Source organism: Oxyura jamaicensis, chromosome 23 (genome assembly GCF_011077185.1).
Source record: "Oxyura jamaicensis isolate SHBP4307 breed ruddy duck chromosome 23, BPBGC_Ojam_1.0, whole genome shotgun sequence".
Taxonomy (NCBI): Eukaryota; Metazoa; Chordata; class Aves; order Anseriformes; family Anatidae; genus Oxyura; species Oxyura jamaicensis.
In genome coordinates, this window is record NC_048915.1 from 983,418 (window position 1) to 1,005,222 (window position 21,805).

Sequence of the window (21,805 nt, forward strand, 5' to 3'; positions counted from 1 at the left end):
GCTGAAAGAGATGATGAATCCCAAGCAGCATCCCTTGTTCTGCCAGTGGCTAACAGTAAGGTCTCTGGCTGAGTCCTTTATCTGTAAAATGACCTAACCTCTGAGCTACTTTAGGCTGTAATAAAAGGGCTAGCGGCTGGTGTGAGCTCTCACTGGTATCACAGCAACAGCGGGAACATTTCAGAGCAAGCTCAGTTTAGCCGCAGCCTCTGGGGTTCTGGGGAACATCTTTTTAATGTCTGCAAAAGTGCTTTGAAACCCGGCAATGAGAAATGTGGAAGGGGAAGGACGGCGGTTATTGTGAATACGTCGGATTGTGCTCCAAGCGGATCTCAGTGCAACAGCTTGGAGTAATCACTCCTGCGACCTGAAGGGTATCTCAGTGAGATGGCTGTGCTCACATTTCTCCTGACTGAGGAAAATCCAAGGAGACCCAGTTAGCTGTATGACCTAAAGGATGCTTCAGGTGGGATGAAGCCAGCAAAAAGATCAAGCAGGCAATTCTGGATGATGCAACTGTGTGGAAGCTGTCAGTGTGATGCGAGGGCACAAAGATCTCTTATTTATCCTCCTCGTTGGGCAGATAGAGGTTAAGAACCACAGTGAGCTTTGGGCTCTCTCCTTCACACCCAGAGCTGTTCGCAAGTCCCTAGAAGGATCCTGGAAGATTCTGCCCTTGATCATCCACCATCAAGAAGTCCTCTACACCTCTTAGAGTAATCGTCAGGAATACACCCCTCAGCCTTGCTGGAAGATGGAGTGGATTTTGTGGCCATAAATTTAACCCACACAGAAGCCATTCAGACAAGGTTGTTGCACTCTCTCACACATCCCTGGAAGGGGAAGCAGAGAGAAGAGGTCCCAAAACTGAGCCATGCTGCTTAGAGAGCAGAATTTTGGGGTGTTCCTGGGCTTGGTTCAGGAGAGCAGCATCTCTCCACTGCCCGGCCAGCCACACTTGACACTGCTGATGCAAATCCACAGGAGAAGAGCCAGCGCTGTCGTTGTCCCATTTCAGCAGCTCGATGGCACATTTTGGAAATGGAGGCTGTCTGGTGATGCACAGCGCTCAAAATCTCTTCCTTGCCAACAGCACAAAAGACCAAAAATGTTATAATAGGACTTCTGGTGTCCACCAAAGCAGTTCGTAGGAGAGACTGCAGGATTTCTGTTTCTACTCCTTCCTGAAGCTGTACCCCTGGGTTATTGCACTTATTAAATTAGGAGCTGTAAAACAACTGGGTAAATAATAAATTGCCAGAAGGAAATAAAAAAAAATGCCACCCATTTCGGTTATTAGTCCAGATGAGTGAATTAGGTGTTGAAACAGCAGCTTTGAAGTTTGACTCATTAAATCACACACCAATTCAGTGCTTATTAGGTCTCCAGACAGATATATAAAAGCACCAGGCAGATAGGTTTGCTGTTAGCAATAGCCATTATTTTTTCTGCTGTGAGCAGCCTGTGGGTCTCATGCTGTTTGCTCGGTTGTGAGAGAAGAATTTAAAGCACCAGCTCCTGGTGACACATGAGGATTTGGGAATTGTGGGGTTTGTTTCTGGGGAAGGAGTTCAGGGCCTTTATTTAGGTGAAGAATGGTATTAAAATTTGCCATTTGGTGTTTGAAAAGAAGACAGACACAAAGTGCCAACAATATATTCTCTCTTTTTGAAGCAGAGTGACAATTCTTCAAACATAGCCACAGACTGGGACAGGCTGGGATGCAATGGTGTGCTGCAACGTGCTTCAGGCATGGGACAAGGTGGTGTCTAAAATTACAGTGGAAGGTCAGCACTGAGAGTTGTTTGTCAACCATACGAGTCTAGCAGGACAGACAGGCAGGTTATCCTATTTTTCATCATCTAATAAATACCTGTTCAAGGTGCCATCATTGCTCAGCCACCAGCTGGGCCATACGTGCCCTAGACCAAAAGACATGGACAGAGGGCTTATCAAAAAATATAAGACATGCCTTTAGCATAATCCTTACGTTAAAACACGGCCTGATTTTCACCTAGTCTGATTTCTCTAAGAATTTTGTATTCTAATGGGTTACAGATACTTTAAAACTAGAGATCTCCACTGAAGCTCAGTGTTCAGACATGGCACTGTTGGCACAGAGTATTGAGAAGTCCAAAGTGAAGTCTTCAAAGTTATGAGGTTAAAAGAACAATACCTTTTGCATTCTTCATATTTGCCTTATACTAGGAACAGTAAGGTCATGATTTCCAGCTTTTTTCACAGCCATGATTTTTAGAAATCTATCGTTTAAATTGAAAAGTAACATTTTCAGTTAATAATTCATTTCCAGGAGCTGAAGTCAAATGCATTGCAAGACTGAAAAAAGTCGGTGCTAGCAGTGGCAGCTGTGCCTGGGAATTCCCAATGCTCATGCATTTATAGGACCAAAGGTTTAACCAAATGTTCTGACCACGAACCCAACCCAGCTCTCTCTGGGAGTTTAGTATTTCACCTCCTAACCCAGATATTTCAGCTGGAACCTCTCATTTCTTTAGGAATGAAACAACTGGGCATGCCTGTGGCCTAAGCTGCCTTTCAACTACCAGCTGAAGCTCAGGAAGACCTCCTGAGATAAATAATACATAGAATAAATTCTCCTCCACAACCGACTCTTACTGAAACCATGTCACTTTTGTAGCTGATCTGTAAGGCAAGGAAGGATAAAGCTGACTCATCTCACAGGCGTTTTGTGAGGCTTAAATTGGCTGCTGGTTGCCTGAGTAAAGATGGGACCTAAGGGCACGTTACCCGCGTCCTTTCAACACCGCAGCTTGGAGCAGGTAGCAGCGGTAGGATGCGATTGACTCACAGAGCCCCAGTGCAAAGTCAGGCTGGTGTTGCCCTCGCTGTAGCTTCTGAGCACCTCCAACTCCTTCATCCTCCTCGCACGTTAATGTTCACACTTGGGTAGAATAATTCAGGTTGGAAAGGTGTAGATGGCAAGGACAGCTGCGAGATCAGAGCAGGTCATTCTGGGCTTAATCCAGTCTGGTCCTGAAGCCTTTAGGTGTGTTAAAATTTAGAGATGTCAGGGTAACACCACTGAGGGATGTGACCAGGGCTCATGGGAAGGCAGTGGCAGAGTTACCAATGTCACGGGTTAATCCCTCTCAGCAAGAACAGAGGCCACGGCTCCAAGATTTCCTCCATAACCCAGAGGAGGTGGTTGTTTGCATCTTTTCAGAGACGAAAGCCAAAGTTTTCACTTAATCATGCGGGTTCAGGAGCTGCAGCTTCACAAAGAAATGCACATTCTGAGACACCTGATTAAAACGAAAAGCACAAGCTGAAACTCTGGACTTACCCCTGCACCTCCTCCATCCCTTGGTTTTATGCTGACCCCATTTTTAGGCAGGAGAAGCTCTGAGGGGGTACTGATGACTTCAGCTGGACACAAACTTTGTTATTAGGTGATTTTTTTATTTTTTTGCCTTGCTAACATTCCAAGAAATATCTGCAAGGAGAATGAAGTCATGCTTCGGCTGCCAGCACTCCCCATGAGGGATCTGTTGCAATAATTAGCAGAGGCTGTTGCACTGGGCATGATTTTCCCAGGCTGTGCCCACCACATGGGTCCCAACAGCTGCGTGTGTGATGCCAGCAAGGTTTCAGCTGCTGGCATGCGGCATCGCAGGCATGCCCAGACCCTTCCTGTGTCAAGAAGCAGAAGGTGCATAAACCTCCTGATGCCCCGTGATGCCTGCATCCCCAGGGGTGTCCTCCATCCCTGCACTATGCCTGCTGCCCCCATGCCTGACCTCCTGCTGGCTAAGCCCTGCTCCTCCACCATCCGCTTCCCCTCCCTCCCCTGCTCCACTCGCGCACAGCAGCCTCCTCCTGTTGTCATAACAACGAGCATCAGCCCGTGGCGGCTGTGCCAGCCCTTCCAGCAAAAACACCTCCTCGGGGGACAAAGCACCAGCTCCGTCCCTGAGCCATCTGGCTGCGGCGGGGAGGAGACCGAGTCTCTCCCCCAGGCAGAGGGACGGGGGCTGCCTCCCCCCTGCCTCGCGTTTTGCCACGTTCCCAGCTCTCGGTTGGACACACACCTCATCCTTCCCTCTGTCTGTCCGAGCCCCAGCAAGGGGAGGTGGGATGTGGGGAGCCCCTATACCCCTGGGGAAGGGTCCCCTGTCCCCTTGTAGCCCCCTGGGTACCTCTCCTCCCTGTAAAGAACAACCCCACTCTCTGGCACCCCCAAGCATGGGGGGGATCCCACAAGGGTCCCAGCACACAGCAGGGAGCAGGGATGGTTAACATAGCTGCAGGGATTCACAGAAGCCATGAAGCCACTTCTGAAGTGAGGACATCTTGTTCCCAAGCATGAGCCCTTCTCTCGCTGTCCAAAGAAACAAGCTGCAGTTCCTTCCTCTAGGAAGGGCCTGGCTTTGCACCAATGCTGGTACACAGAAACAAAACTAAAACCCAACCAAAAACTCGCTGGCTTGGCTGCTTCTTCGTGTGGACATTTCTCCATGCCCACCTCCAGCCCATCTTGGCTTCTGTCCTGCTGCATTTCCCTGGAGGCATCGCTTCACCTCTGCCCCCAGGTTTTTCCCTGTCTTATTCCTTGGGTTATTCCCCCCATGCTGGCAGCTCCCTTTGGTGTAGCTCTGTGCAAGAATGCAGAACTGCAGGTAAAGAGATCGTTCTCTTAAAGCCAGCCCCTCTCTGCACAAACTCATCAGCTCTTCCCAGCAGTGGTGCTGACCCACACCTTCCAGCTCAGCCCCTCGGCACGGTATTCTGCCTCCTTCAGCCAACCCTACAAGAAGTCAAGGAGTGAAGGGATCAGGCTCCCGAAGGTGCCGTTATGCCTGCAATGCTCATAAAGACCTGGTTATAACAAAAATTAATCTTTTTTTGGTTCCCAAGTCAAGCTCCTAAGCTGCTGGAGGTCTGAATCTGGGGAAGGCCACTTCACTGCTCAGGTATTTCCGAACCAAGGAGTTTTTAGACTCCCAGAGAGAAGTGCTGACTTCCTACAGTACTGTCACAACCTTCTGAATGCGATGGGCAACTGCATCGCAGTAGGAACTGACCTGTAACATCAGCCAAAGGACTCAATATTTTGGTGCAACTCTTGGCTTCAAAGGGGAGGAAACGTCTGGTCTCTGTCTAGAAAACAAAGACTTTTCAGGGGGAAGGAATTTCTTGGGACACCTGATGAACTGGAGCCACTCTGGAGATTTGTGTAAACCAAATTTGTTCCAGGCTTGCGAGATTAGCAGGGTTTAGCTGCAGCGTTCTCCAGACAGCTCTGGCTGCCTTTAAAGCCTCCCTGGTTTTAAGAATTGGAGAAACTCTTCTCTTTAAAGGAAAAACGATTCCTCCATTCAGTGGCTGAAGCACACACTGGAGGGGCTGGCAGCATAACTGGAACAAACGTCACCATTGTGCAGCTGCCAGCCAACGCTCGTTGCCTCCAGCTACCAGAGAGGAAAATACAAGGTGTTACTGGGGTAATAAAGGTCCTGATCTTCCCCGATCCCTGACTTCCACACATTTCCCCAAGCCCACGGAGTCTGTTTGGCTGCATGGGCCAAAAATGCTGGAGCCACACCTCATGCACCTTGCACAGCCCCAGCTCTTGGGGCAGGGAGAGCTGTGCCCGAGCATGCAGAGCACAGCACCCGCCACCCAAAGCCTCCTCAGCCCCAACAGCATGAGAAAACCCCTGGGGAGATGTCACCCAGTCTGAGCAGCTTTAGCCTCTGCTGTTGCATACGCTGTGACCAGTGGAGTTTTTTCATAGCTGTATGACTATTGCTATCTGCAACTGGGGAAACTGAGGCACAGAGCAGTCGCCTGCTCCCCCGGCTGAGTGCAGGGGACTGGCACATTCTGCCTGGCTGGCAATTAAATGGAAGAGCAGTAATTGTTACAAAGCTGGAGAGGAGGAGGGCAGAGGTTGGAGGTGCCACTGCCACCACCTCTCCTTCCCGGTCATGCAGAAGTGTGGCATTTGTGAGACTTAATGGGGACCAGATGAGCTCCCCCACCCCTTCCCTCATCTCGCTCACCCAGCACAGCCACCGTGCTCAGAAACCAGGGCCAGCAGAGCCAAATATTCCGGCTGTGGGCTCTGATGTTTGGACACGGAGCAGCTGGTTCTGCTGGCTGGTGCAGCCCCAGCTGCCTGGTCACTGCCAGAAATCAGATAGAGCTTGCCTTCCTTGACCTATTTTGCCAAGCCTCCCCCCGCTGTTCCCCTGCTTCTGTCGCTGAACTCGTCTGCAGGTGCCCAGCAAAGGCTGGTCAGACCGCGAGAGGCGGCGGGGTGAGGATGCACGGCGGGGGGCTGCCCGCGAGGGTTTACTGGAGCAGAAAGGAGTGGCTGGGCTGAAGGCTGCCTGCTTCCTCGGAAGGACGAGTAGCAGGGGGAAATCACAGGCTTTTCTTTCTTTCTTTCTTTTTCTTTTTTTTTTTAATGGCCATGCTCATTTCAGGAGCAGTGCTGGAGGTGACCGGGCCTCAAGCATACACAGAGCCTTGCACCACTTGGAGAGCAGGAGCAGAAAGGCTGGGGTTGTGGGGGTGCCGGGGTTCACTTGGGTGCTGGGGTCTGTGTGGGTGCTGGGGTACTGCCAGCCCCTGAGCTGCTCCCTGCAGCCAAGGGGAGGAAGAAAGGAGCAGGTTCCCTCCCTGCTCCCAAACACCCTGCTTTTTATTTTGTACATACCCCAAGAGCCTGGTGGGACAGAGCCCGGAGCACCACTGGGGCTTGCAAAGGCTCCCCGCGTCTCCCTGGCTGGGAGCTGGGGCTGGGGCTCAGCCCCGCTGGGCCGGGGCAGCTGGATCAGGCCCTCCGTGGGTTTGCCACGGGCAGGACACAGTGGGGCAAATCGCCTCCAGAAGGACAGGCACAGCCAGGGAGAGAGGACGGCGTGGGGAGCTGAGGCACGGATGCTGCGCAGCAGCCCAGGTTTGGGGGACACTGCTTAAAAAAAGAAATCCAACCCAGTGCTGCTGCCGCCCATCTGTGCACTGAGCTGGGTCCGGCCTCTGCAGAGCATCCTCTGCGTCACTCTGCTTCACTGCCCTGCACCGCAAGGAGGGGATACTAAAAAACACGTTTATGGCCCTGCTGGTGGGGCAGCTGGGGTGCTGCAGGGGGAGCGCTGGGGTGCGGGACCTGGAGCTTAGCAGGGGGTTATCTGAATTTGCCTCTGTCGTTTTACAGCCTGGGTCTCCGGCTGGGTTAAATAAAATGGAAATTAAAGACTGCCAGTCATGCAAGTAGTAATATGTTGGGATTTTAAAATTTATTCCAACATGCTATTTTTTTAAAAATATGCTCAGACTGAGCAGACAATCTGAGCTGTAGTAAAGGCAATATTATACTTGTAAAAACTTCTCATTCACAGTACAGATGTCATTTACAATAAGGGTCACAAACATCAAATACTGAGTATTTTTCTTTTTTTTTTTTTTTTGTTTTTTTTAATTTTTTTGATTTTTTTTTTTTACATCAGACTGTGCTTTTACCTGTTTTTTTTTGTTGTTGTTTTCTTTTTTTTTTTTTTTTTCACTGATATAACCATACAGACATTGCAAGATGCAAGGGTAGAAACTGGAGTTAAAATAAAATTACAGGCAAAACTACCAAATTACATTGTACGCTGTACATATTTACAGTACCTTTTTTTTGGAATGTATTGCCATTTTAAGAACATATAGAAACTTTCTACAGACTATTCCACTTACAGAATACATACACCTTTTAGAAAAAAAGGCAAATATTTATCTTACATGAGACCATGTATATTAAATTTGCGTACACATTATTATTATTATTATTTTTTACATTACATTTACTAAAGTGATCGTAAGTGCCATCATATCTCAGTAATGAAAACAGATTGGTTTTATGCCACCAGGACTGATTTTTTTTTCTTTTTACTTTTTTTTGTGTAAATAATTTACAATATGGTTTTATTTGTAAATACTGTGCAATAGATGGAAATACTGGGAAGAAAAAAAAAAAAAAAAAAGAAAAACACGTGATGAAACCAAGTAAGCAAATGAAAAACTGTTGCAAAAACACCAGAAAAGGGCTAGATCAAATTGTCTAGGATTTTGCATGGAAACTGGAATAATTTTAATGATTTCAGTGTGACCAAGTATATTGCTCGTTCAAATGCTATTTTTGTGGATTTGAAACAAAAACCCGGCAAAAGTGAAAGCTGGTTTAAGGGAAACCCAACTGATTTGCAGATTTTTTGTGGAGGTTAAGGAGACGTGATGGGAGGTGTCCAGGTGGGCCTGAAGTGGCTCCGGTGGAGCTGATGGGCAACAACTCGAGGGATGCTTGGGTGCTTTACTTGACTGCAAGGAGGGGTCAGGCACCCAGATTTGTCCCACTCCATGGCTTCAATGGGGTCAAGTGAGCGCACTGGTGGGGACAGGCGGGTGGGTTTCTCAGCCAGCCCCATCGAGGAGTGAGACCACACAGACCCCCGGGTGGGAAATGTCCCCCCTTAGGAGCAGGTGACGGAATACATTTCCCAGTCATGAGCTATAAAGTCAGAGCTACTTCATCATGACTTCTAAGAGTTTCCTGCTGCAGGTCCTGGGTATCCAGCCAACAACCTGTGACTAATTAGAGGTGACAGAGACCTACTTCAAGGTTCGGGGGCATTCAGGCAGCCAGCTGCCCCCCTCTCCTCCTGTGGTCTGCTCTGTCCTGCAAATCACTCTTTAACCTTGACAGAAGAAGCTAAATTTATGTTTAAGAAAAATGACATTATTGAAACTCCTGAAACACAGAAGCTCACATACAAGTGCACAGGCCAAGTTCTCCTTGCAAAATGATTTTTTGGATGCCAGAGCATCCGTTTGCCATTGAGTACTTGCATTCATGGGCACTCCACAAGCAGCTTGCCAGGGATGGGAATATCGGAGCAGGGCTTTGGCTGACCCACCGGACACGGAGGAGCAGCCAGTGGCCAGGTGCCTTCACTGACTGTAAATTAAGAAGCTCTGCCAGAAGGAAAGCAGGAGATGTTATTTCCACCCGCTGATGAAAAGTAAAGATCGGCCTTTGGTTTTTAATTTGCCTATTTGCATGATTAATACATTCTCTTAAAAACAATACTGCTGCCTGCCTCTGCAAAGTGCCTGTGCAGCTATAAACTTAGCCATCCCTGCAGCCCTTGCGGAAAGGAAACCCAAATTTATCATCCCTATTTTGCAGACAGACCGGACACACAGAATGATATTAAAAGCTGTGACTTGCAAAAAGGTTTCACCAAGTGAGGAGCCGGCGGGTGCTCCGGGTAGGAAATGCAGCCACCAGGGATAGCTGGGTCTTCAGCCCCACCACAAATAAGGTGCAACTCGATGAAAGCAAGCGGAGCCACACCGCCGCTCTCCTTGGCAGAGTACGAGGCTGAGGGGATCCCCAAATTGCTCAAGGTCACACTGTGATGGCACGGCAGGGATGGAGCAGCCCCCAGGGACGCCCGCCCTGCCCGCAGACGGAGATGCTGGTGCCGGTGCAGAGGAGGACGCCCTTCCTGCGGAGCTCTGAGCTGTCAGCGGGATAATTAGCCCTTAAATATCAATATATATATATATTATGATTCATTTTGCCTATAATAGGCCATATTGCGCCCGTTAGGTATCGCATGAAGCACCATTTCATCCCAGCCAGAGCCTCCCCGCCGTGTCTGCAGCTGCTGCGCTGGGAAGCTGAACCAGGTTGAGACTCAGCGTGGCTTTTTTTCACCTTGCTCCTGAGTTTTCAGCTGTCCCCCCATGCACCCGCTCTGTGGCTGCCATCGGTGGGTGCAGGATCTGAGTGGGGCATGATCCAGGGAGCATCTCTGCACGGCCCCTTCCCTCCTCTCCCCTCTTTTCAGCTGTAGGCAAAGGCAGCCGGGCAGTTGCGCCCTGTGCAATGCCAGCTGCGATGGCCTGCAGCTGAGCTGCAGAACGCTTCCACTCATCTTGAGCGTGTGGAAAAGCTTTAAAAAATCATAAAAAATAAAATAACAATAAAAGCACAAAAAGAAAGCAATGGACTGAGTGGTTTCTGGGTTTTGGTAGACTTTTTTTTTTTTTTTTTTTCCCCTCTGTTCAGAAATAATGGAGGGGGAAAAAAAATTAAGGAAACACACAAAAAAACCTACCTGTGCCAAGGATCAACAGGTCAAGGATTACAATACAGTTATAGAAAGAAACTGAGCAAATTTGATCTAGCCCAAAGCTCGTATCAAATGCACCTAATGAAAACAGGATGCTGAGTGCACAACTGCTGCATTGTTTTTCTTTATGTACAGTTTCTATATATATATATATGTATATATATTTTTAAAAAATTAAATACAAAAAGCTACCTTGGAATAATGTTAAGAGTGTGACAAGGGCAAGGGGGGAAAAAAGTGGCAGAAGCCAGGAGATTCAAACCTGGCGCTGGACTTGGAGGGGTAGATGGTAACCAGGGCTGCTCACCGCGACCAGGGCTGAGCAGCCCGCTCCAAGGCATCTCGGTACTAAGCACACACTCAAATGCCATTAAAACAAGGAGGATTTAAGCTGGTGCTTAGGAGTTTCTCTGAGCAGAGATGCTGGGCTGAATTGAAGTCACAGCCCTTGGCTTCTGCCCTGGGATCTGGCTGGCTTCGAAAGCAGGACCAGCTTCCAGGCTGGGGGCCAGAGAGGGGTGGATGGGAAAAAGGGAAACTTAATAAAAGTGCTAATTAAGGTAGAAATGGGTTCTGGACATTGTTTTGGTCAGTGTCACAGCCTTAATGTTATTTCCATGATATCTTCTTTTGTACTTAATTCCCTTTACAAGAAAAGCAAAAAAATAAAAATTAAAATCACAGATTATTAAAAAAACTATAGTATTTGCCCATGAAACGGGAACAGTTCATAGCTCATCAAGTCTGGCAAGGAAATATGTTCTCATTCAGGGTTTTCTTTGATTTTTTTTTTTAATTTTATTTTTTTTTATTTTTTTAAAAAAGTGTATTACGTACCCGATAACCTGGAACAGTTCTGAAAGAAGAAAGAACTGGTCCACTGGTTAAATATTTTTATCATCTTCTCTCTCTCTCTCTTTTTTTTTTTCCTTTTGTTAAAATAAAATAAAATAAAAGGTTTGTACAGATTCCATTACATAGACCAGAAAACCCTCTGAAGTAGTAAAGAGCCTGCTGTCTGCTAGGGCAAACATGTATCGAAGATTTGTATTTTAAAAAGCATGTTGACGTGACGGAGAGGAATGGCTCCATCGGGTCTCTCTGTATTTGGTATCGCATCTATTGGCAGTAGAGGCCATTGCTCCGCCGCGGATGGTCAGAGTGAAAAATTTGCTCTGGAAAAAGTTACCGTGCATGCCGAACAAGCCGACTGCAAACATTAACCGCTCAGCGTTGTAACTTTTTCTTCCAACATACCAAAAAAGGGCTCATCTGCGCAATAAGGGCTACATCTGTGATGTTCTGTTTAAATAAATAAATACAAATAAAATCGCACAGTCAGTCAGGAGTTACGGAGCAGAGCACAAAGTCCGCCGGCATCCCTAAAGCTCAGCGAAGCAAAACCAGCACGGGCTGCGCGGGGATGGGATGGAGGGAGCTCGTCCACAACTTAAAAACTACGGAGGAAAAATGGTCACAAGGCTGAGCATTTACTGCCACCCTTAAAGCCAGGCTGGGCGTTTACAGAGGGCTTCCAGAGCCCAGAACAGAGCTCTCAGGCACACGCAGGACTAAGCCGGGCGATGCCGGGTGCGGGATGGCAGGATTAAAGCAAGCGGGAGGCCAGTCCTGGCACCGGGGTTACATTCGATACATTCCTACGTTCTTGCAGTAAAATCTTTGAAGAAGAACTTATTTTCTTCTTTGTTTTTTTTTTTTTTCTTTTTTTTTTTTTTTATGTGTGTGTCCCTTTTTTAAAAAGTGCTTTGATGGGTTCTGCAGGAGGGAGAGATGCTCACGACTATTTTTTATTTTTGAGCGAAAATTTCTCTCACGGGGAACAAACCTCCCCCTCCTCGAGGAAGTGCTAGTTTCATTTACAAGTTCAGGGTAAACACGTTTTTCAAATGTAAAGCAGTCTCAAGTGTTTAAAGCACAACCATAGGCGATCAGAGGGATGCGAGAAAAAAAAACAAGCACTTTGCGAGAATTAAATAAAGCATGTAATAAATACGAATCATAAACTTCTGTACACAGGAGCAAGGGTTTGGTTTTCTTTTTAATCATTTAATCAATATAAAAAAGTTTTTTTTTGTTTTTGTTTTTGTTTTCAGTGCATCTTCTTCCTCTTAAAATGCTTAACCCTTTCCTTTCTGCATCTCTCAGGCCCATAATAACGCACACCTAAATGGCAAAAAAGACAAGGTCTAACAAACCCCTTTCCAAAAAACTCTAAAAAAATATTCACAGCCTCAAACATTTTTGTACATTTCAAGCAACAAAAGGTATAGAAAAAGGCACAAGTAACTGCATACATGTGGAGATAATACCAGACTGGGACAAAGAAAACCAGGAATCTTCCATGGGTTTGGTCATTCACTAGAGTGCTTCTTACAGCGATGATTATACTAAAGGAAATAGTGTTGAAAATGTCTGTTGATTTTACATAGGAAGCCTAAAGGTGGAACAGATGGTGGAGGCTTAAGTACTTCCCGTGTTTTCATCCACCTTTTTTTGAGTTTGACCTAAATCTGCGTGCTCTAGGTGTGGACTGCTCTTCCTGGAGGTTCCCCCTGGGCGGCTGGACTCTCCGGAGAGGTTTCTCCTCCGGCCGGACAGCGGGTGGGCGTGCGGGTGGCTGGCGGAGGGCTCTGAGAGGCAGCCGGTGCTGCTGCTCCGGTCCAGCGGCTGGGCGGGGAGATCTGAGATGAAAGTGCAGGATGATTCCAAAGAAGTGCTTGAGCTGCCACATTGCTTCTCGCCCGGATTTTTCAAGGGGTCGTCCCCGCTCGTCGAAGGCTTTGGAGAGTGCTCGTTGTTTGTGCTGGGGCTGGCTGGGGATGCCGAGCAGCCCGCCTGCTCGGCGTGGCTGGACTCGGCGAACGCTTTTACCCTGTATTCCTCCTGGTCTGTCTTTTGCTGAAGCTCACTAGTCCTCGTTTTCTCTTCCAGGTAACTGCTGCTTGTGGGCTCTGGGGACAGCGTGTATTTAGAAACTTTTGCAACCGGGGAGACAGATGCCGACGAAGGCTCCCGTGGGACCTGCGGTTCCTCGTCCCTCTCGGGAGCCGGGCTGAATTCCGCGAAGCCACTGCCACCAGAGGCAAAGTATCCCCCTTGCAAGGACACGACTGAGCTGGGCACCAAGCTGGGATGGGTGCTTGGCCTTGCCTGGACCATCTGGATGCCCCCAATGGGAATCATGGGGTACGGGGTCCTCGCGAGCTGCTGTGAATGCAATGGGAGGTGGCTGAAGACATTCTCTTCCCCTCGGCTGGGAGCGTGGACGTGTATTTCATGAGGTGCCTGCAAGGGTCTGGAGCAGACGGGCTGCGTGATGCCAGGTGAGCATGTTGGGCTTCTCGGTTCTATCTTCTGCACCAGACAGGGAAGAAGAAACAGCCAAATCAGCGCCATGCACGCGTTACAGCACTAGCATCATTAATGCTCATTATAAGGATCGATTCGGTTAACATTTAATTTTAATTTGGAGGGAGATCAATCAACCAAGGGAGGCTTGGGACTCCAAACCCTTAAGGAGCAAAAGAGCCCACGGCATTTGCCTTCTGGGTACACGAATGCACACAGTCTGTTAGGGCACAGCCCCAGGGCTTTGGTTCAGGCTTGGCTCTTTATCAGAGTGGCCTCTGAAACCCCGGCAGAGGATGCCAGCATTCCCAGCATCCTCGGATCCCTTTTGGTACATGGATTTTCTCAGCACCCAGAACAATATTAATAGTTTTTATTGCATTTTACTAAAGCAACGTTACATCCTTACAGCTGCTAATTGCAAGGATGCTTTGGACCGAGGGAGAGAGCATGAACAAAAAGCACACCCAACAGTGTGGTCCCCACCACCACCCTCATGGTGTGGTCTGTAGAAATGAAGGGTTAAGACCCTACCAATTTACCTTTTCCTCTTTCTCTCCCGGTGCTTCACATAGTTTCCTAACGTACATCATGGAGAGATATGTGGCTAAACAGAAATGGATTAATTAGTGATGAGCTTATAACTAAACCCCTAAACAGGACTCCCAAGAAGAGGAAGCAACAGAAACTGAAATAAACTGTCCATTAAGATGGGGCTATATGATCTGAGGATTCACTGGGGGGCAAATCTGTGGAACTGTGGAGAACTGCCAGACCCTGCGAGCTGGATCTCTATGAAGAGGTGGCAGAGGAAGGCAGCAAAAGAGAGATGGAGAGAGAAAGCAAGAGCCACAGAAGATAGCGATTACTTGGCCAGCAGTTACAAAATCAAATGCTTCCTAAACGTCACTTATCCACACGGTCTTGGCAGAATCACTGTAAGAGTGCTGGGAAACCCCAAACAAATCCTCTCACTGGTGACACAGCCGTCAGGAGGAGAGGCTACCTGCAGCAGGAGTCAGTGGGAAAAGACATGGCCATGGTGAGACCTGATGCACAGACCTGGACAAAAGACTTGAGCTAAGCTCAGTTCATCTTTAAGTGTCCAAGTGATGGACACCATTACCATAAAGGACACTGAGCTCCATGTGGGTATCCAACAAATCCAGCTCTGATCTTTCCGCCTCGTGTGGCCTTACCAGGAATGTAATTTTGCAATGAAAGCCTAGCTGTCCATCTCAGCAATGAGAGGGAAGTTTCCCATTCATGTCTTTCTAGTTGCTATGGAAAGAAGCAACAGAGGTGAGTTTGGGTGTGTAAGAGGAGCAGGGCAATGGAGGAGATGTATGTGGGTGAGAGCGTAAGTCACAAGGTGGGAAGGGGCAGCTAAGCAGGGGCAGGTACTGCTGTCTCCCACAGCTTAGAGGATTTGCTACGACCAGCAGCGGTGGGCAGTTTTCCTGACAGAGATGGTTTATAGCTGAAGGGCTGGGGTTTCCACAGCCCTGAGATTCACCCCAGGAAGTTAATCGAAAGGGAAGAGAAACAGCATTAAAGTAAGCAAAAGCTTTGGCCTAAAATATCTGATGGCCTCTGGGAAGGTAAGGCAAACGCTCATAGTGGAAAGCAGAAGGAAGGTAGCACCAAAAGAGGGAACGCTGTCGAAGACACGGGAGAAACGCACACTGGGCAGCGTGGCTTTTCTGGGGAAGACCTGGGTCAGCATCTGCCGCGACCGGTCCTCCGAGGGCTGGATAAAGGCCTCTCTCTTCCCAGGGCAGGCCCTAAGGGCTCGAGTGTCTCCTCACACCACTTTCACAGCAGAGCGACTCCAGCAACTGGATCTCATGTTCATCAGGATAAATTACAGGAGAGCCAGGCACATCAGCAGAAATGGGAGATCTCTTAACGTTCCACCAAACCCGACGTCTAATTTGCCTGTAGCAGTGGGAGGAACATGTAATTTTCCTTTACCCATAGGATTTGATATGTCCAGCAGAGAGATTAAATAATTTTCTGGACCCAGTGGGAAGCACCTCTCTGTGCTGAAGAGAGAAGTGAGATGAAATCAGAGATGTCCAAACAAACATTTCTCAGCAGTTAATCTAACAGAGGGGGCCACACATCCACATAGCCCAGGAGTCAGCAACAGGGCGTAAGACCCTTGGCTAGCCCAAACCTGGTTCAGGTCACTGACCACGGAAAAGTGGGTAGAGCTTCACCCAACTGAAATCTAAGAAATAGGTCTGAAATTCCCAGGGAAGAAGTCTCTTTGTGACGATTTCAGACATTATATTACTGCTTGCTTTGGGAGGAAAAGCAAGACCAGCTTGGTTCAGGGAGAGTAAATAGCCCCTTGGAGAAGGGACAACTTTATTTGTCCCTTCTAAGGGGACCAGACCAGCAGGTGCAGAACACATTGTGGTCCGCTGTCACTCTTCCCTGGGTTACCTGCGACATCAGTCACAGTTACAGACACTATGCACTTCTGCATTGCAAGGTTCCATAAAAAAATACCAGAGAACATATTAGAGGGCAAGAGGGGCTTGAACTTACCAGCTTGGACTCATAGAGCTGTACGTTTTTGCCAAAGAACCTGTGAGGTAGAGGCATTGAAGATAATATTCCATGCTGGGCTTGATATGAGCTTTGAACTTTGTCATCTGCTGCTAATTTGCTCGTACCAGGCAAGTCCTCTTTCCCAGGGGATGGGTACCTAGGTGACTCTGAACAGCCTGGGGGCACGCTTTTCTTCAGCGATAAATATCTGACTGATGACATCTCTCTGCTCGGAGACGAGTGCCTCACCGGGGAGACATCCCCTTCTGGTGGAAGGTATGTTCTTGGGGACAACTCTCTTCTGGGGGAAAGATGCCTGCTGGGTGACAGCTCAAGTCTTGGTGACACACATCTCAGGGGAGATGCCTCCCTCCTGGGAGAGACGCGCTGGCAAGGAGACAACCCTCTCCCCGGAGACAGGCACCTTAGAGAAGACAGTTCTCCTGTTGGTGAGAACCGTTTCGGTGAAGTTTCATTTTTGGTTAACAGGTGCTTTCTGGCTAGCATTGGTCTGCCGCTGCCACCACCCCTGCCAGAGTCCTGGCTCGGAGACCACCTTTTTCTCGGGGAGGTGTCTTTTGAGGTTGACAGGTCCATAGCTAAGGACATCTGCGGCCTTGTGACAGACTCCCTTTCAGCAGAAGCCAATTGTTCGGTGGAAGTCAAAGCTGGTCTGTGGAGACTCAAGAAGCTGTGGCACACAGCAATGTCACTGCTGTCTGCTGACCACTTGGTTTCCAGCCCAGAGGAAGAGGCCTGCTGGCCTTCACCTACTTTTTGGCTGCTGGAAACAGTTTCTTGGGCTAAGGACAACGCTGTTTCAGTGCCTTCCTCTTGAGAAGATGGAGAGCCACCTAAAGAGTGCATTGGTGGGCCGGTATGTTTGCCTTCTGGCAACTTTAAAGGTGGCTCATCTTGGCTCTCCTCTTCCTCCTCATCTTCATCTTCTTCATTGTCATCATCATCGTCAGATTCCTCTAGGTCTGAAAACTGATGTTCCTCGATAGGCTCAGATCCCTCCCGCCCCTCAGAGTCCTGGAATAGGTCTTCACTGGTTCCTGCAGGGATAGGCAGACACAAAACAGAGAGCGTAAGACACACAAACGGACACAGGCTGGTTTTGTGCTAAATCTGCTCAAAAGTTCTAATGGACAAGAGCAGGGAGGAGCCAGTTATTTCCTAGATCTAGCCATCTCACACTTTGAAGCCTGCAGCCTTGCCCTCTGTTCCAGTTCTGCTCCCGATGGTCCCAGTGCCTTCACTGCTTTGAGCTCAGTGAATCTCACCACTGGGACCACCTCCTCTGCCCAGATTTCGGCTCCAGCCACTGCTCTGCCATGCGCCCCTGCTTCTGCCGTGCACCATCACACAGCCTGGCTGCCTTTCTCCAGGAATGAAAAAAAAGCTCTGGCTAGATTAGGAGAACAGCAGCACTATCATCCTTTGATATTCGTTTTACAGCTATTTGTTGTAATGGTGCCCACAAAATGTCTACAGCTGCTAAAGCACAGGAGGGCTGCTGGGATGACAGCTCCCATCTTCCATGTGTTGGGCCTTGTCCTGTCTAGAAAACATGACATTTAAAGATTAGCAAGACAGGTTTCTATTAAAAATGCAAACAACAGCGCTGAAGGAACCTCTGTGGTTTTTTCCCAGTTATGATGCAGACATGTCTGTGGAAAGCCTCACATCATGATGCTTTGTTAATAAGAGTCTGTAAACAGGGCGGAGTATACAGAAAGCAAATTCCGAAGAATTTGAAACCTATCTGCCTGTATATATAAAATACAGTATCTCTCTTCTACTTGAAGAGCCAGCAGAAGCTTTCTGAGATGAGCACCAAGCTTGCAAGCAGATCGCTGCTGGCTCCCCCTCTGCTCTGCGCAGAGAAAACCTGCATTTTCCCGTGCCAGATGTGCAGTGGAAGCTAGAAAAATGAAAGCTCAGCCTGAAGAGGTCCGTCGGGAACAGCCACTGGATGTCACTGTAGCTCAACAAAATTGTGCTGCCAGGAGGCTTTTTCCCACTGCTCTGGAGGGGCTAAGAAAATACCAATTTCTCGAACCCTGCATGAGCCGAGCACCAAGGTGCAGCGCTGATGGGACACGCTTGCTCCCTGCTTTGCAAGGGGAGAGCCTAGCTGCTGCTTTGACACCTGCACGGAGCCAGGCAGCTCACTGCAGCACTGCTGGCTTCTCCTCCCCGTCAGTTCATCCTAGGACGCTGCTCCTCCTCCGATGGACACTGACACAGCTTTCCATGTAGGGCTGCCATCAGCAGGACGAGCCAGAAGGGAAACTCAGCGGAGTTAGCGCAGAGGCTGGACCACACCTGCTTGCAGCAGGCAGGGTGGCTTTCAGAAGGCAACGTGGCCACACAGGGAGAAGCCCCCGTGATCTGTGGATAAAAGCCTAATTCAGTTTACTTTGAATAACGGGGCCTTACCTGTAAATGCTCACGAAGTATTTGGCAACCCTCAGACCCTAGTGGAACAAGGCATGTATTTAGCAGCTCTCCACCAAGAGGCTGGCTTGCATTGTGCAATGCTTGTATAATGATGGTGTTTGCTGGACCCAGGATCCAGCAGCGGGTTATTTGCAAACTCCCAAAGGAACTGACTTCAGAACAAATATTATTCCAAAAGACTCATTCTCCCGGCTCTGGGGTGAACTGCGCACATTTCTTGCCTGGAAAGGGAATGTATCTCACCACCAGAGCTACGAGCTAGTCCCTGCCCCTGGCTTGGGGGGCTGACATCTGTGGGCGTAGGGATGGACAGACAGCTCCGGCCTCAGCCCCTGCTGCGTGGTGTCAGGCCCGGACAGCCTTCTCCTGTGTGGTCTCCTTTTTTTTGGCCCCAGTCGCAGTACAGACAGGCTCTGGCCAGGACAGGCAGCAAGGTCAGAAGGACAGAGTGAGGGAAACGTGAAGCCGGTTGCGCACTGGGACGTTGTTTGCATTTCCCACAGAGGGGAAGGGCTCGGTGAGTCCCGGGACATCCCAAAGGGACTTTGCTTTGGCCTCCTAACATGCTCCGTGTGGGCAGAGAGCTCAGGCCTGAACTGGCAGCCGTGGCTCCTTGCAGCACAGAAGCATTTTGCTGATCTGATGGGGAGAGGAAGGGCATGGCAGGAGAAGACTGGGGGTGGGGGGGAGGGGACAGAGGGAGGGAGGGAAAAATCTGCCCCATCAATGCCTTTGAGGGCTCTGCACGCCATCTCATTACGTTTGTGTTATCCTTGTGGTATTCCACCAAACTGGTACAGTCACACCAAGCAAAACCAGTGCAACAGTGAAGAATTATGCTCCAATCTCCTTTTATAGTAACACCCCCTTCTTTCCCCTGCCCCTTAAATAGAAATCAAAACAATCAAGTGAAATACAGCTCGAGTTTAAAATAATCCAGGGAGCTTTAGGAACTGCTGCTCCCTCCCTGCCTGCCCCCGAAGGAGAGTGCAGCACTATTCCCGCACATGAAAATAGCCTTTTTTTTTTTGCTTTGCTTTTTTAATTAAACTGCTCATCGCTGGGCTCTGTTCTGAGCCTCTTCAGGAGGAAGAGAGACGATAGTGTGCGTTTACACAGGGGAGGCTATTTCCAACCCACTACACTGAGAGCAGGGGATGCGTGACACAGCTGCGGTCTCTGATTTCTCATGCACCATTTCTGTGTTCTTTTCTCATCCATCCACGTACCCCCAACTATTACAGTACCATATACCATCTTCCGACCTTCCAGTTGGCTGTTTTATTTAGTATTTACTTGACATTTATGAGCAACAGGCCTCCTGACTCACGAGGCAGAATATGTGAAATTTCAGCAGAAGTCCAGTGTTAGCTTTAACCAGGTGAAAAAGAAGATAGAAGGAGGGAAAGGAAATGCTCCTCTGACACCGTGCCTTCCCGATTCCACCTTTCTGCATTCCTTCCTGGCAGACTGTCCCCTTTACACAAACACAAATGGTCTTCATCAATGGGAGGAAATGGGGACTGTATATTTTTCGTAATTCTAAAATTACATGGGTTGCTTGCATAATGCAATACAGTCCAGACAGCGCAACACATTCCAGCAAGCTGCTGCACAGCCAACAGCAACACGGCGAGAGGAGTCCTCTCCGAAAGCTCGTGGGCTCCCGTCCCTCTGCAGCCTCCGCAGGACCTTCCCTCGGTGGGCTTAGCAAGTGTCCAACACCCACGTGCTCAGCCACAATTAGCGAGCACTGATTTAACGACCGCCAAACAGAAGTCCCCCAGCTGACGGTCCCAACATTTCTGCTGAGAGCTCTCCCAGCCGACCCGCAGCCACACAGCCGACCGTGCCTGGGCTGTTCCTTCAGTCCTCCCCTCTCAGCGAGGCCAAAGGCTGGGACCAGCTCATCCTCCTCACCTGCCAGCCCTCTGTTCTCACAAGCTCCTGTTGGCTCACAGCCTGGACTGGCTTTCGCACCGCTCCACGCACTGCTGTTAACCATGTGTGAGCCTGGGAGGCACGACTGAACGAAACGATGAATGGAAGCATCCCCCGACCCGCTAAGTGGGCCCTTGCAGTTCTGTCCTCAGAAGCCTGCAATTATGTGTAACGTAAATAGGGCTCCTGATCTGCAGGTTTTCAAAAGTGACACTCCATTAATTGATTCATTAGTTCTAATTGACTATAATGGACAGGTTTAAAATAATACTTGCTTTTTCAGCGTCACATAACCAACATTTCAGGAGCCGCTTTCCTTTTTCTCTATCTGCCTTTAATCTGCAGCTGCATCACCTGTAGGTGGTATAACAGCAGGGAGAGATTTTTGGAGGCCGTGAGCTAGTCAATCATTTAAGTCTGTTCCTGGACTGAAGGAGTCCTCCAGCAATCCCCCACGGAGCAGCCTCTCTCTGCTGCCATGCCAGCACTTCTCCCTTGGGGCAGCAACTGCAAAATCCCTGCCCAGGTTCTTTTGGCCATGCCCTCCTGTGGAAAGGTCCCAGCCAAGTAGAGCATGTCTCTGCCCGGCCAAAAGGTTGCTATGAAGAGCTAGAAAAAAGCCAAGAGGTCCAATAAACTTAAAAGGGAGAGAACAATCCCTTGAGGCAGAGAGGAACCTCAGCCTTGGGGTACTGGCACCCTTGGTCCATCCTCCTTCCCCACCGCTGTGGAGCTCAGCGCATTTTGCAACCTGCAAAAGTTTCCCCAACATGACAACTCGAGCACACCACCGGGTACACAGAAAAGCAGGCTCAGTGAAATGGGATGGTTTTAAGAGATTAACCCAGCAGCGAAGTAGATGCATGTGTCCCTGTGAAAACAAGCACAGTCGTCCAGTAACAGCAGTGGAAGCGTGGCAGCGCTCTTTATTTCTCCCATGTCCTTGCCCCCTGTGTGCCCAGGTGACTACAGCTGGCCTGAGCCTGAGCCCAAGCCTGACAGGGCTTGGTGCTGCTGCACCACGAGGTCATGGGGTTGGCTAACCTCCTCGGGCATCTCCTCCAGCCCCACTGCTAGCAAGCTGAGCCATGGTCTGCTCAGGCCAAGGACCGTCATCGGCCTTCAGACCACGTCTGTCCCAGGATGGTGGCACGAGCTCCACAGCCAGCTGGCACCGACCACCCCACAGCTTCACCTCCAGCACAGGAGGGCCACATCCAGCCTCCCGCTCAGGACCGCTCCTGCAGTTTAAGCCAGGGCAGCGGCATGCCAGTGCCCGCGGATGTCCCCAGGAGCGTTTA

General features: G+C 49.2%; 1 protein-coding gene across 15 annotated transcripts in view; it reads right to left on the bottom strand.

Moving 5' to 3' along the window:
* Positions 1-7,302: 7,302 nt before the first annotated feature.
* HIVEP3 (HIVEP zinc finger 3) overlaps positions 7,303-21,805 on the bottom strand; it is a 249,858-nt gene continuing 235,355 nt past the window's right edge. For 12 of the 15 annotated variants that reach the window (XM_035345429.1, XM_035345422.1, XM_035345424.1 and 9 more), the window contains 2 exons: positions 16,095-17,155; positions 7,303-13,544 (listed from right to left, as the gene is read on the bottom strand). In XM_035345429.1, the coding sequence (XP_035201320.1) occupies positions 12,651-13,544; positions 16,095-17,155 (1,955 nt within the window). In that variant the 3' untranslated portion in view covers positions 7,303-12,650. The other 3 variants (XR_004755872.1, XM_035345437.1, XM_035345438.1) reach the window with 3 other exon arrangements.